Consider the following 14,633-nt stretch of genomic DNA (forward strand, 5'->3'; position numbering starts at 1 on the left):
TGAATAAAAGTTGACCCGGAACACACTCGTCCACTGTCATAAAATCGCCGTAGTTGGAGGTAAGAACATCCAAATGGAAAGTTTCTGTCGTAGTGCCGTCTTTTTCATCTAAATACTTTCGCAACAATCAGTGTAACATCATGGAGAAGAAACGTTTGCCACATTACGTAAGATCGGTGGCTTTTTTGTAAACAACTGATAACTAGCCGGTGAATATGCCATAACCCAATCAGAATTCGTAGGTCTTTCGAAAGACGGCGGTAGTTTACAGGTCTAGGAGAACACGTCACTGGAGTTGGCGTGGGAAAATTGGAGGGATGTCATTGCCAGTTAACTCGGAACATATGCGAGTTTAATTATACACTACTTACTACACTCAAGTAGCTAAATTGAAAGAGCAAATATCCAAAAACACTTGGAACACGGTTTAGGAGGAACCGTTGCTTCTGATCGCCATCCCAGTGCCAAATTCCTTGCAGGATACAGGTAATAGATCACTGGCACAGAGTCACATTATATTGAAACAGTCAACTTGTTGACCTGCCACCTGCCACGGTGTGACGGTTCCCTGAGTAGGGTGACCATTGACTGCGAGAGCCGAGCTTTGCATTCGCTCATGGTCACCTGACTCTCCTGAGGAAAACTGCTTTCTGGCATTATGTTGCGTTTTGTGGAAGTTGTCAGTTCTTCTGTAGAAGAGCACCTGTGTTGAGTACGAGAGACAATGTAATGCTTTTCCAGCAAGCAATGAGCTAAGCGACCAAGCAGATCATTGTTCCTTGTTGGAAACTGCTGCTTGTCGATTATTGTTGATGTTTCAGTATGTATGTTATAGGATCACCACGTGACAGCGACTCACAGAAAGCTTGCGTTCAAAACAACTTCCGCAGCGAAAAATAGGAAGAAATTTGTGAAAGAAAGGTTAGTAAGCAGTGCACAACTGATAAAGATACTTACAGAGAAGTCACTCGAAATGGTAAGCGTTGTGGAAGTCCCTGAAATCTCACCACTCTACCAAAGTGAACGACAGATGTTGGTGAAAATATGAGCTAAATTAAAAAAAATGCCAAGAGGCATTGCACTGCTCTGTGTTTTCCTGTTCGGCATCTTGTATGGAGTTCCTGATAGCGGCGACCCGGCATGAAATTGGGTAATGCTTTCACAATATGTCATCAGTTTCCATAGCGGACTACTCATTAGAGTTTAGCCTTTTGATCACCAACTCCTTTTGTTCTTTTTTCCATTTAGAGAGACCAATACATCGTTATTGCGAGAAGGAGAAAGAGTACAGGAACAATTTCAACGCCATTCTAGTTTAGCTATTTGCTCACAAAGTCCTTTTGTTCCTTTTCCCATCAAGGGAGGCCAATACATCCCTATTGCGAGAAGGAGAAAGAGTACAGGGACAATTTCAACGTGACCACAAAAAACTACGTCAAGAACTTGCCGAAAAGGTAGGCAATTCCATAATTTCTCTGCTTCGTTCTTGAGAGAATGCTCCTTCTTTTTAAGTACTTTGTTGATCCTCGAGAATAAAAACTCTTGAATGTATGAGAGGATAACAGCAGTATTTGGCATGCGTGTGTGTGTGTGTGGGGGGGGTCGAATGTGCCTCCGTAGTGCAGACGATAAGCTCAAGATAATGTATGAAATCTAGTGCCAGAGGTTCGAACTGCAACTTTTAAGGTATGATCCAAGTATATTTTGTTCCTGACCTGATCGTTGCTGCACTCAAGCTCATCAGCCATCCTTGAGTTGGACGTACACGATGAGTTTACACCTATTAGGAACCGTGGGCCAGTTACTTGGAAAGGCATCTTCACATATATGGGAATATAAAGCACTCTGAGGAGCATTCAGAACTTTGGTTGATGAGGATAACATGGCAAGGTAGGTGACACTATGAAACACCAATATCCTGACAATTACGTAAGTCTGCTATACACACTGAATTGAAGCTTATCCGATGGCTCCCTGGGAGTTGCTAGTGCGTGTGTTGTGACTTGATGTACGGTAGTGCAACCCTGTCTCTGTCTCTTGGCTTCCTGCTCCGCCCACTATGGCATATCAAAAAGTACGGTAGCTCTAGACAGCGCTTTATGGAGACAAAGGAAAATTATTACAACTGTACTTATAGGATAGTCACAGAGTGTTCAACGAGCTTGTGCCAGAATCTACGTGAGGGGGCGGGAAGCCTCCAGTCAAACATGCTCGACTCGGATTGGCCGGCATTCTGCCCAATCAGGGCATGCTTCGTGTTCGGTTATTAGGGCGGCTGGCCTCCGGACAGCGTGCTCCATAGATCACACAAAAATCAAGGGGGCACGCTACTCATAAATTTACTGAAAACTGTTGGACATCTCACGACCGGTCTCGCCCTTCTTTGCAGTCACCGAACAGGCATGTTTAACGGTTACCGCATCCATAAACAGTTGTTCGCTTTCTACTCATCACTACATTCGGCTCGCGAACAGTTATAATGGTTAGAGTATTTTCCACGCTGATTTTGTCATCTTAGTGCTTATTCTGTTCTTATGAATGTGTGATTATCCCGTTTCCAATCGATATTTTTCACCCCGACACGCACCACTCGATGGAATATGGCGCAAATAGGCTGACATTCCATTACAGTCTTGTTGTGGTAAGCTTGAAATTACTCAGTGCTTAACGAGCAAATTACTTATCCGTCAGTTCCCACCGCTCCGCTTGGGTGACCTGGCAGCATCTCAGCCCTCGTACTCCCCTCGGGTGGCGCGGCAGCTATGCACCAAAAGGGCTTACAACCGAAAGACAACTATATAGTTTTTTTCAGAGAGGCTTGGTCAACAGTCGGTGGATTTATTGGTAGACAACGTTTCGGTTTTTGAAACAAAAGTTTCGTAAGGCCAAGGGAGAAAGTTACCGGGTTGATCAGCTTTTAAGACAGTCAGGGAACCAATCCGTGAGAATTCCTTTGGCTAGCCAACTTGATCAATGCTGGGTGTCGGTCTGATGTTCCTGCTTGTTCGTTAGTGAGGGTGACTAACACAGATTGGTTAGGGGAGGGGGGTGTTTTCACGTTTAATCTGGATTTTGCGACCTTGCTTTTCCGGTCTAGGACACCTTGATGAAATATCCCTCTTGGGGTCGTTCACAGATTTTTTGGTGCGTGCGCGTCGAGCGGTGCCGGAACAATTGGAATGAAGTTGGGACGGTGGTTAAGTGGATCATACCCTGCTTGAATTTTGTACTTTTAGATCCAGACCATTTAGCTGATCTCTGTACACCGCCTCGTGTCATCTCGACTTATCTATAGCCGCTCTCCACACGCTTGCCAGTTGCACGCACTCTATTCTATTCACACTGAGATGTTTGGCGATTTCAACCGTCAAAAGCGAAATTTCGCCCAGCAATACATTCGCCGATTGTTTACTAGCTCTCTCTGAAACGATGACTACCCAATCGGTCCCAAACATTTTCCAATTGATTGACTACTCTTTATTATTTTTATCGCCATTCTTCCCATTATTCTCAGTCGGGTCACAGCTGTTGTGTCGAAAGCCGAACGAGTCGTTTGCTGAGTAATGGACGAATTTCTCAATAATTCAAGGGTAGAGTGTTGTTTTGTGGGGTCTTTGGGAGCTACCAATCGTGACAACTCCTCCGTCTTCTAAAATGCTCTTGGTTCATTTGATTTTACCCCAAGTTAAACAGTCCCCCGCGGCCTACTCACTTTTCGTATTGTTCAGTTCATTGCCAGTGAACCGTTTACTCCGTCACGAAGAGACTGGACGTTACTGTGGGGTGACGGTTTGCGAACCTCAGCGATCCATTGAGCTATACTGGAGAGTGTCCCCGTGATACTCACAGAGTCTCTCGTACCAGGTTGGTCGATGGTTAGAGGTCTGACGAACACAGTCTCCTGGTCCTCCCGGCTAGGGGGTTGGAACATGTGGCGACTTGTTCCGTAGAAACGGTAATGCATTTGCACTTCACGCCAAACACCACTGTCTTGTGGTTAGGCTTTTGAGCCAAAGTCTTTGGTTAAGGACCCATATCGGCCTCCTGTATAGGCATGAGCGCCCTGGCAGTATCCAAGCCCACGTACAACCATGACACTAACAATTATGGCAGTGAAGCGTCGGTGTTGAACACTGATTTTATTTTGACAATGATGATGATGATGAACCGTTGACCAGCACTTTTCATTTTGAGTGGCGCGCAATTTAGTTGTCCATCGTGAGTTATGTTGTCCAGTTCCGTCCAACTACTTTCTTTAAGGGCTCTTTACAAGAGCTGCACCCACTGAGTAATCATACTGCCCCCAAATACACTTTTCCTAAGCCGATATCTAGTGAGGAATCCAACTGAATATTGCCATTATTTCCGTAGGACGTCAAATGGGCGTCTGTTTTTACGCAGATCTTTGAAAAACCATCATTTAGTGAGTAAAAGTAAATGGAACATGAATAGTCCCCGGGAGCTCGGGGACTGCACCTAGCTGCAGAGCTCCAAAAAGGGCGAAACCGGTAGTGGGCTGTCGAACATTTTTCAGCAACCTTATGAGTAGAGTACTATGTCTGTAGATGTAAATAGACTTTTTATCTACAATCTACTGGAGCACTGGACAACATGTCAGAGCTTGAGAACTGATGAGGACGTTGTCTGGTGTCTAGATGTGGCGACTTTCGAGACTTCATCAGGTTTTTAATTGCCCAATTTTTCCACATGCTTCTGATGAACCATGGAATTCTTCAGGTGTGATCTTTGAAACATCAGGTGACCATCTGGTAATCCTGTGCTCATTTAGACTCAATTTCTCTGATGTTACGTAACTTTCCATGTTCCTTGTGACCAGGTAGGCCCAATAACTGTTGCTTGGTTGGAATGTTGAAAACAAAAAACGACGTCACACTTTACACGCACAGATCGGGGAACGGAATGGCGGTTATCCCGTCTGTAGTCAGTCAACTGACTGGTCACTTTCCTCACTCATGTCACTTTTCTTGGTCAGATATTGACGTAGTTTGTGCTGTTTCGACATCTCCATTTCCGTCCGACATTCGCTGGCTAACCCAAATCAGTGACCAACCCTCCGGCTCTCTGTTGACTTCCTCTGGATACTAGGTGCGTTATCCTGACTAACAAGTTCCGCAAAATTCCCAGTCATTTTTGTCTCGAGTGAGTTCGTGTATGAAGCTGAAATGCGCGGGAAACCTGTTTGCTTCACTTGCGAAGAACGGGTGTGGAATGAGACCTCGCCGCAACCCAACCTTCGTCTGTTGGAATCATTTGACGCGACAGTCTACTTTCAATGGAAATTCGGGGGACATAATACAGTACAGAAAGAGACGTTTTTTAGTTAAAAACGAGGAAATGCGTTCGAATTCCACAAATTCCACGACCAGCTACAATCAATAGAATAAGTTCAAGAGGTTCTGTTGCACCACCTGGCAGCGTCATTCCTACCGGTGGGCCAGTTAATCGGGGCAGTTACTAGGCTGGTGCACGAGCGGTCAGGCAAATCAAACATACCTCTCAACAGTGAACTACTGACATTTTAACCACGTCATCAAAATTAGTCCCAACTCAAATTTGTTTAACAGTCGAGTCAAACCTAACTCCTAACCGGCCCTGAACGCTCATTTTGTTCACTTATTTAGGAAGATGAACTTTCGCGACTGCAACATGAACACACTCAGGCGCTGGCTGAATGTGTGGAAAAGATGCGGGCTGAAAAGAGTCAAGTCGTGGATCAACTCAAATCGAGCTATTCGAAACAGATTGACGAGTTGCAAAACAGTCTGGATGTAAGTTGCATCGTTACATATTGAAAACAAATATCCGTGGTGAAGTCCTTTGGATAAAAATTTCGTCACTAGGACCATCTTTCAGTTTGCCAGACGTTCTGCAGTGATTTGGATGACGGCATCCCCCGCAAAGCCCGTCTCTAAACAAAGGTCACCTAACCATGAGGTTTGTTTGCACTCGATTGTCTCCTGGTTTCTGGTGGATCCAATTAAATGCTTGTTTTACGTGGTAGAAACCGGTTCATTTGGCCTTCCTTTTACTGACTACGTAGGTAGACGGTGATAAGATGGCGGTATTTCATGGAAGCTGTGCATGTTAGAACGGGTCACGTACAAGAATCGATCTGTATTTTTTCCCTAGGTTGGACCCATTAACTTCGGTGCATTTTTCAAAACGCAGTTGACGTAGCGCACGCCCGCTTTGGTTCACTCATCGATCAACCAATCAATAGGACCGCAACGTCAGTTTCACCCCAGGGGGCTGTCTGTATTTTCCGTTATGTGATTGGTTTTCCTATTGTTTTTTGGCGGGCTTGTGTACCTTATACGCGTCAGTTTTGTAATACCGTCTGAAGCTTTTGGTATCCGTCTTCAGGGCATACGCATCACAGTCATAACAATACGTAAACAAACCCATCAGTGATAGGTGTACTTTGAAGCGCTGAAGCAGGCTCCGATTCCATAATTTGAAATCCCTGGTTTAAAAAATTGATGTTTGCCATAGCCATCGATTCTTAAATGTTCAGGACTGGTCAGCTGCCCTTAACACGTGACAGCTCGTTTTTCGACATTGATTATATCTCAAACCGAGATCAACCGTGACTCTAACCGCGTTTGTTGGACGGTCATGCTGTTACGGCCTCCACACGGCACTCTAAGATTTCTATCCAAAGGATTAGGAATTGAGGGCACTTAAGTTAAGGTTTTAAAAGGACTTAAGCCACACGTACTGCCGCCCATGATCACTTCACGTTACATTATGCTTGGTGACGATAAAACAAAACCAGCTAGAAGCATCCCAACCTAGTTGAAACTTAAAAAACGCGATCCCTGAACAAAATCAAGATGAGGAATCTCACCTAAGCTCCAAGGAACGACGGAGAAACAAAGAAATGTTGGTGGGATGGTTGATTTCATTCTCTCATCGATCTAGGGAAGTCGACTTATCAATGGGGTAGTCCTATCTAAGGTTTGAAAACTCCCCCTAGCCTGAGAAAAATATTTCGCTGTTTCTCTTGCATAATTTTTAGCAAAACGCGCACGAGAACAGAGCCAACATGGAGAGGATTGCGCAACTGGAACAAATGATTGAGGACAAAAAAGCCGAAGAGCACAAAGAAGCATTCATGGGGAAAATGTTGGACACAGTGCTCGAGGAGATTTCCGATTGGGAGCGTCAAAAAGTGAGCGTGTGGCAAGCACGACTGAATGACGTTCAAACGGAAGCGAACGATATGGTAGCGTGCGTTCGTGCTGAACTGCAAAAGACCAGAGAAGAAACGAACGCAATAGTCAGGGTAAGACGATGAACTGCGGTTGCATCTCATTTATAGGATTGTGTGCAACCAGGCTGGCTTCCTGACTGACAAAACTCTGACAATCGCCCTCCAATCCACCAGACTATCTATTCTTAGAACTCACAATATCAACGTTCTACTGATGAGCAAAACACCGTTTTGGAAAACCTGTCATATCACGTCACAGATTACTAGAACCGGAACAGCAAAAAAGACAGAAACTACCTGTCGAGATTTTTGTGCTTTTAAAACTGTCTGGCTTTCGTTTGGCCTTGAACTTATCCTCCGATACTCGTCTTGATAACCCTCAGCAATAATGACGTAATAATATCTTTACTGGTTTGCAGCCCAACATGGTCGTCACATGACATTCAAATGAGGCTCGATCGAAGGTATTGCAAAAAAGTTGCCTCTTGATTCACTTAGCATGGTGTTCAAAATATCGATTTTTCTCCTCTGTACGACGCCATCAGATGCATGATCATTAGCGGACTGTAGTGGGATTCTCATCAACTGTGTAGGTACTACCTTATCAAAGGTAAATACTCCTAAAAAATTTAATTCCTACCAATCTGTCTAACTTAGTCAGAAAACACTGGACTATCTGAGCTGATGGTAGAATCTCAGAGTGCAGAAAACTGAGTTTTCTTTCTGTTGTGAACCACAGTCTACTTAATACCTTCTTATCACCCCGAACCCCCGTCTGGATGGCCGCTAGATCGCCTGGTGCGCTTGGCCAAACCAGAAAAGCCATTGAATATGCGAGCCAGCTGCTCTATTGATCTCTGTCGCGTACAAGAGGTCAAAGTGATTCTAAGAATACAACTCATCTCTCAAGGTCGAGTAAAGAACAACCAATGAAATCTGTCTCAACGAAGACGGTTATTCCATTGGCTGTTATGTAGTCCCGTTACGTTCGGAGCTGGTTTTTCCTAATATTTTCATCGCTGCAATAAAATCTAGCTCGGCCTATCCGCGTATGCAGAACATGCTGGGATCTTGTAGGTCTTATACGCCATCCCTTCCACTCAGTCTAGAACTCAGCATCCGTCCAGCACAAATTCATTCCGGGAGACCCTCTTGGGAAGTGACCACATTCCCGGAAGGCCCACTGTCTCTCTCTCTCAATAGGAACTTTCCTTTTTAAGTAGTCCTCATGAAGGTGAATCACCGTAGTGCGGTTGGGAGCGACAGGCATAAGAATGTAAAGGGTAAAAACTTGGAAAAACTTTGTCAGTTCAGACCGGAGCCGAAATGCAGAAGCCTCTGTTCTCAAGCACAACCGTTGGAACGGTACTTCGAGATTTTTGGGCATTAAAACTTTTCGAAACACACAAAGGGCATAGCTGGTATACATCTCAAAGAGAAGAGATATTGCCAATTCGCTCAAGCCCGGACAAGAGCAATCGAAATTTCATAGTTGAAATACTCGTCAAGAATGATCCTGATACTTATACTTGTTTACACTACTCATCCAACTTAACCGTAGTTGAGAATGTAGCACTTCTGATCAGAAAAATCCATATATTCTTCGATTTTTCTTTTCATACTGCCAAAAAAACGGATATTTTCAGTAAAGTGAGGAGATTTGAAGTTTTCCAGTTGACATTTGGTGAAGCCAATCTATGCTGACGGATAAGTAAAGGTATATCCTGTCTAACTGCGATTTACTCGCACTGCTGATCAGTTGTTTGTGGCCGGAAGGTTTGATATCAAAGGACTAGCCGGGAGGTCGCGGATTCGAAACTTTTCGGATTTTCGCATGAAGCATACTACTGATTGCTAATAAGAATGAAGCAACTGTACTATGCTCTTTGGTATTTTTGAAAAGACTGACTTCAGCTACAGGACAAACTCTCAGTTGAACGAATGAACAGCTGTCCTTGCATTAGACCAAACAGTACATTCGTACGACTTGCCCTAAACGAAGAGCGTTTTGTTGTCTTTAAACGCGCTCCTCTGTTGCTGTATGGGTTATATACAGCACGTGTACATCCTGATTGAGTGATTCGCAAAGTTTAGACCGTTTGGATAAGCCTAGCAACCAAATCCATCCATGAGTTCACCAGTGTTGGAGGCCTGGCACCTCCAGGCAAAAGAGTGGACCGATTTCAGCAGCATGGTTTCATAACCCATCCTCACTTAGTTGCATGATTGATCCAACATTTGTCTGGGTCCCTTCGCTCTTATAATCAGCTTTCAGATAACGATAACCGTTCAGCTGTAGCACCCTTTCGGTGCCTAGCTGCTAGGCGCCTGAAGGAAGCACGAGGGCTGGAATACTGCTAGGTTGCCCAATCCTAGACAGGGGAAGTCGAGAGGGAGAGGTCGGGTTCGAACCACGGACCTTCCGGCCAGTAAATTCGCCCCCGAACCACTTGGGCCATCTCGCCCCCCAGCTTTTCGTTACTGTTCCTTGATGAAAGACATTTGGTTATGAAAACGTAGGATTTTATTGAACGTATAATCTGATCTGCTCTCTCATACGAAAAACTAAGCCAAACAAAACACTAATCAACTCGAGATTACGTTAGTGAAAAACTGTTGGACTGTTCGTCTCGCATGTTCTACTACGGAAACGCCGCAAGAGTATAGCCGTATCTCTAGAGTCTATAATATTGCTCTCCAGTTGTTTGAAAGCTTCACTTACATAACCTTCTCCAAATGCCGGGAAGTCCCAATTTAGCGGAATATTGTAAATCACGGCCGGTAAGCAGTGTTTTTTGGAACTTCCAGAAGAGTGCTCTCCTCAGCGGGATTACCGTGGATTGGACTGTTCACAACTGCATTTGACCCTTCATCCGTCCGACCCCATTCATCATGTCCGTAGCTAACTGCAGGTATTTACCCTTCTCCATTTTAGCAATTTGATGAGTATAAAAAGGCTGCTGAGGAGGAAATAGCAAAACTACGTCGCGAATTGGAACAGGCTGGAACGTCNAATATGTAACCACTCAGTACGATCCGATATCTCGCTCATCTGGGAGAGCAGCAGGCGTCTGAATGACCGGACTAACCATACGGCGTGGGCGCTAGCCGTCTCTCGTTTTCATTGGCTCTTTCCGTCAACCAATCACGAGTTCCCTGGCGTAGAATGAATAGTCCATGCTTTATCGCTAGGCCCGTATGGTCCAAGATACTCCAAGCTGCACTGCCATCATCGCAGCAGATGAAGACATTGAACCAGTTAGACTCGCTGCGAATACTTTTGCGTCCTGTTGGCTACGCATCACGTGAGTGCACACTGAGGCATCACCCTAGTGTTAACCAGGTCATGGAGTTTCACGCGCAAGAGACCAAACCGCATAGTGTAGTCAGAAAGAGGCCTTATTTATACGATGGCAAATTTGGCTAAATTGCAGTGCCTCAGAGGTTTTTTCCTCCTAAGATACTTCAAATGTTGTAAAGTTCTCTGAATTCTCACCAATGTTATAAGACTTTAGGTGTAATAACCATACAAGACCATGTTGGACGCCCTAAAGTCACTGCACAAGATAATGAAAAAAAAGCGTTATAATTGTATTGTACTACTCATAAGGTTGCTGAAAATCCATCGACAGCCCAGACTGGTTTCGCCCTTTTTGGGGCTCATCAGGTAGGCGTAACCTTATGTTCTACTTGAAACCAAATTGAACGAAATTGGCGAATATACACTCATTTGCAAACTAATTTGGTTTTTCGAGAGACTCACCTGGAACCGAGCTGTATCTCTCGTTTGTGATGTTTCCAGGCAACTTAATGTGCTCCACCAGGCCTCCTTATGCTTCAGTCGCTACGATGTTCGAAAGATAGCAATACTTGTATATATTTGTAACGTACTACTGGGAACATCACAAACGAGAGATTCACCTGAGTTCCAGGTGGGTCTCTCGAAAAACCAAATTAGTTTGTAAATGAATGTATATTCGCTAAGGTGTTATAATATCTGCCAATTTGTGATAAGAACTTGTGTTGGTAGTGATCATGACTTCTAGCTCTGAACCCTTCCTTGTCGATCATATCAAGTGGGCTTTCAATTTCGATCTGTGGTAGGCAGCACATTCCAAGGGACGTGATGTTCTTTCTGTTTTCATTCAATCGCCAACTAGCGTTTGAAGGATGCATATCACATCTGAAAATGTTAGAATACTTCTTTCGAAGGTAAACCAATAGTGCAACGTTTGAATGTGACATGAGTTTGTCAGAAATGGCCTCACTGTTATCAAATGTCTATTTTTCCGTCCACCATGCCTAACTCCAAGAAAATCGCGATGCTGGAGTTTGAGCAGGCTATGGACGCGCGAAAATTGCTGGAAGAAAAACTTGCCCAGTTGCGGATCACATTCGACGAGCAAATTGAACACGAGAGACGAGAGATTCATGCGGACGTTCAACGTTGCTTGCAGCACAACATGTTCACATGGGATGGCTTGCTAAACGATGCTATCCAGTATCTTGATTCTACATTGAGGATGGAACTGTCATCTTCTGAAGAGCCGGTTTGTAAGGACAATTCTACATCTACAAGGTAAAGTGAACGACTTGTACTTAGATCTTGATGCTGTACGAGCTAAAATATCGATTTTGGTGGGGTCGGGTTTCCATGATTAGTTTCTTGTCACCTAGAGAACCAGGCGATTACGTGATATTAGTCATGTGCCGGTTCATAGCAGAGTGCAGAAAAAGTTCTCCGTTTGTTTAACATCTCCCCTTGTGACCTTTCCCGCTATCATTTGATTGTGTTTGTAAACTGGAAAGGCAAGTTCATCTATTGGGACAACAAAGTCTCTCTAACAGAATCGGGTATGTCTGGCTTTCCCAAGTCATTCCGAAGAATCGCGTGTCAACCACTGGGATGCATGTCGGAACCACGACGAGTCACTCATAACAATGACGAGTATAGGCTAAATTTGAAGTAGCTTAGGCCTGTCTGATCAAAATCAGCAAGCCGCTGTCTTGGGTAACATTCAAGTTACACTGTGAGCAAAACCCTCTTGGGCTGTTGAGGAATTTTTGGCGAACTTGTGGGTACTTTCCTTCAAGGAAACATACGCGAATTTCCTCTGCGCGTTCATTCACGAAAACACGTTTCAACAAGATCTTTCCATTTAGATCTTCAAAACCGAATCTCGAGTATAATCCGCATCGACCCGGGAACACAGCGAGACTGTTCACGTGGTGAAGCTGTCGTGAAATAGGTTTGGATATGGAAGACGCTAACTCAGGAGAACAAGCTACTTCTGAGAAGTTTTCGTGGGTACTTTTCCTTAGCGCGACAACACAACTCGTTCTGCTGGTACAGTCGCAAACGCTGCACTATCCTCAAAATGGTCAACTCACTCCACTCGCAAATCAGTTCTTGCTAGGATAGTGAACCTGGCTGTTCAAATTCAAGCAACTGTGTGGCCTAGAAGGTATAGAATACCTTAGACTGTTGTCTCGATTCCTTCATACGTAATGCAGGTAATACAGATAATACGTCAAAACCACGCATATATAATAGTAACGGAATCGAGTACATCAACTGATGTCATCGGCTATCTAATACGCCATGTCCAATTATAGAATTGTACACTCAACACAACAACTGATCGCGCCAACAATGACAATACTACTACTAATAATAATAGTAGTAATAATAGAAATACTGATATTTCCACTTTTTAGACTTGATGATTTGGACCAAACAGTCCAGAACTCCACTTGCTTTGGTCATGCGGGAAATCAGGATTGGAAGTCACTGCTGGTTGCTTTCTCAGACAGTGTACAACAACGCGTCCGAGGCATGAGGAGCATAGCACAAAGTTTGCTGGTTGAACAAAACGCAAGAATGGAGTCGATGAGGTCGAACGCAGAACGACACATATCTGATGCTCGGAGTCTCCTCAAGAAGACACAAAAGAAGTTCGAGTTGGAACTAGAAGAGATCCGTGAGCGGGAGCATGAAGTGAGTGGCGAGGCGTTCTTCTCATATTGACAGTGCGCTTACACTACGCCTGAGCGTGCATATTTTGAATCTAAGTAGTGCTATGATATGAATGGCAGTCACGTGGTGAAGCTGTCGTGAAATAGGTTTGGATATGGAAGACGCTAACTCAGGAGAACAAGCTACTTCTGAGAAGTTTTCGTGGGTACTTTTCCTGAGCGCGACAACACAACTCATTCTGCTGGTAAAGTCGCAAACGCTGCACTATCCTCAAAATGGTCAACTCACTCCACTCGCAAATCAGTTCTTGCTAGGATAGTGAACCTGGCTGTTCAAATTCAAGCAACTGCGTGGCCTAGAAGGTATAGAATACCTTAGACTGTTGTCTCGATTCCTTCATACGTAATGCAGGTAATACAGATAATACGTCAAAACCACGCATATATAATAGTAACGGAATCGAGTACATCAACTGATGTCATCGGCTATCTAATACGCCATGTCCAATTATAGAATTGTACACTCAACACAACAACTGATCGCGCCAACAATGACAATACTACTACTAATAATAATAGTAGTAATAATAGAAATACTGATATTTCCACTTTTTAGGCTTGATGATTTGGACCAAACAGTCCAGAACTCCACTTGCTTTGGTCATGCGGGAAATCAGGATTGGAAGTCACTGCTGGTTGCTTTCTCAGACAGTGTACAACAACGCGTCCGAGGCATGAGGAGCATAGCACAAAGTTTGCTGGTTGAACAAAACGCAAGAATGGAGTCGATGAGGTCGAACGCAGAACGACACATATCTGATGCTCGGAGTCTCCTCAAGAAGACACAAAAGAAGTTCGAGTTGGAACTAGAAGAGCTCCGTGAGCGGGAGCATGAAGTGAGTGGCGAGGCGTTCTTCTCATATTGACAGTGCGCTTACACTACGCCTGAGCGTGCATATTTTGAATCTAAGTAGTGCTATGATATTCCACGAATGGCAGTGGGTGACCCAGTCGAAAGAATCATGGCTGTGAAGTGTTTCTTCCCCGGGAACTTCCCGAATTCACCCATGAATACCCAATGGGAATCAACAATTTTTCACAAGTTTACTAAGCCGAAGTGGGCACAAGAAAGTAACCGTTTTGGTCTTTCAAACAACCAGACGGGAGGGCTCGGTTCTTAACTGTCGTTTCTGGCTCACGTACAGTCTGCTTTGCGCAAGCATTAAGGTCGGTTGGGGGTTAACGAATTGGTCGAATCACTTCAGAGAGCCTCGTAGATTCATTAAGTTTTGAGACGCATCTCCTTCATGCATTACACCGGAAACATTAACCATTTGATAAGTGGCTACGTTTCAGGATGATTTCGTCGGCTGCAGACGTAGAAAATTCATCAGTTGTGAGTGAACACGGTTCAGTATGGTCT

General features: G+C 44.3%; 1 protein-coding gene across 1 annotated transcript in view; it reads left to right on the forward strand.

Annotated features, from left to right (window-relative positions):
• T265_15116 (hypothetical protein) overlaps positions 1-14,105 on the forward strand; it is a gene marked incomplete at both ends in the record, with an annotated part of 33,061 nt that extends 18,956 nt beyond the window's left edge. The window contains 9 exons of the mRNA XM_009176671.1: positions 1,361-1,454; positions 5,643-5,789; positions 7,040-7,306; positions 9,559-9,663; positions 10,170-10,243; positions 11,037-11,106; positions 11,548-11,813; positions 12,953-13,195; positions 13,827-14,105. Coding sequence (XP_009174935.1) covers positions 1,361-1,454; positions 5,643-5,789; positions 7,040-7,306; positions 9,559-9,663; positions 10,170-10,243; positions 11,037-11,106; positions 11,548-11,813; positions 12,953-13,195; positions 13,827-14,103 — 1,543 coding nt within the window. The remainder of the gene's footprint in view (positions 1-1,360; positions 1,455-5,642; positions 5,790-7,039; positions 7,307-9,558; positions 9,664-10,169; positions 10,244-11,036; positions 11,107-11,547; positions 11,814-12,952; positions 13,196-13,826) is intronic.
• Positions 14,106-14,633: the final 528 nt, after the last annotated feature.

The sequence above is a fragment of the Opisthorchis viverrini genome (assembly GCF_000715545.1).
Source record: "Opisthorchis viverrini unplaced genomic scaffold opera_v5_362, whole genome shotgun sequence".
NCBI lineage: Eukaryota > Metazoa > Platyhelminthes > Trematoda > Opisthorchiida > Opisthorchiidae > Opisthorchis > Opisthorchis viverrini.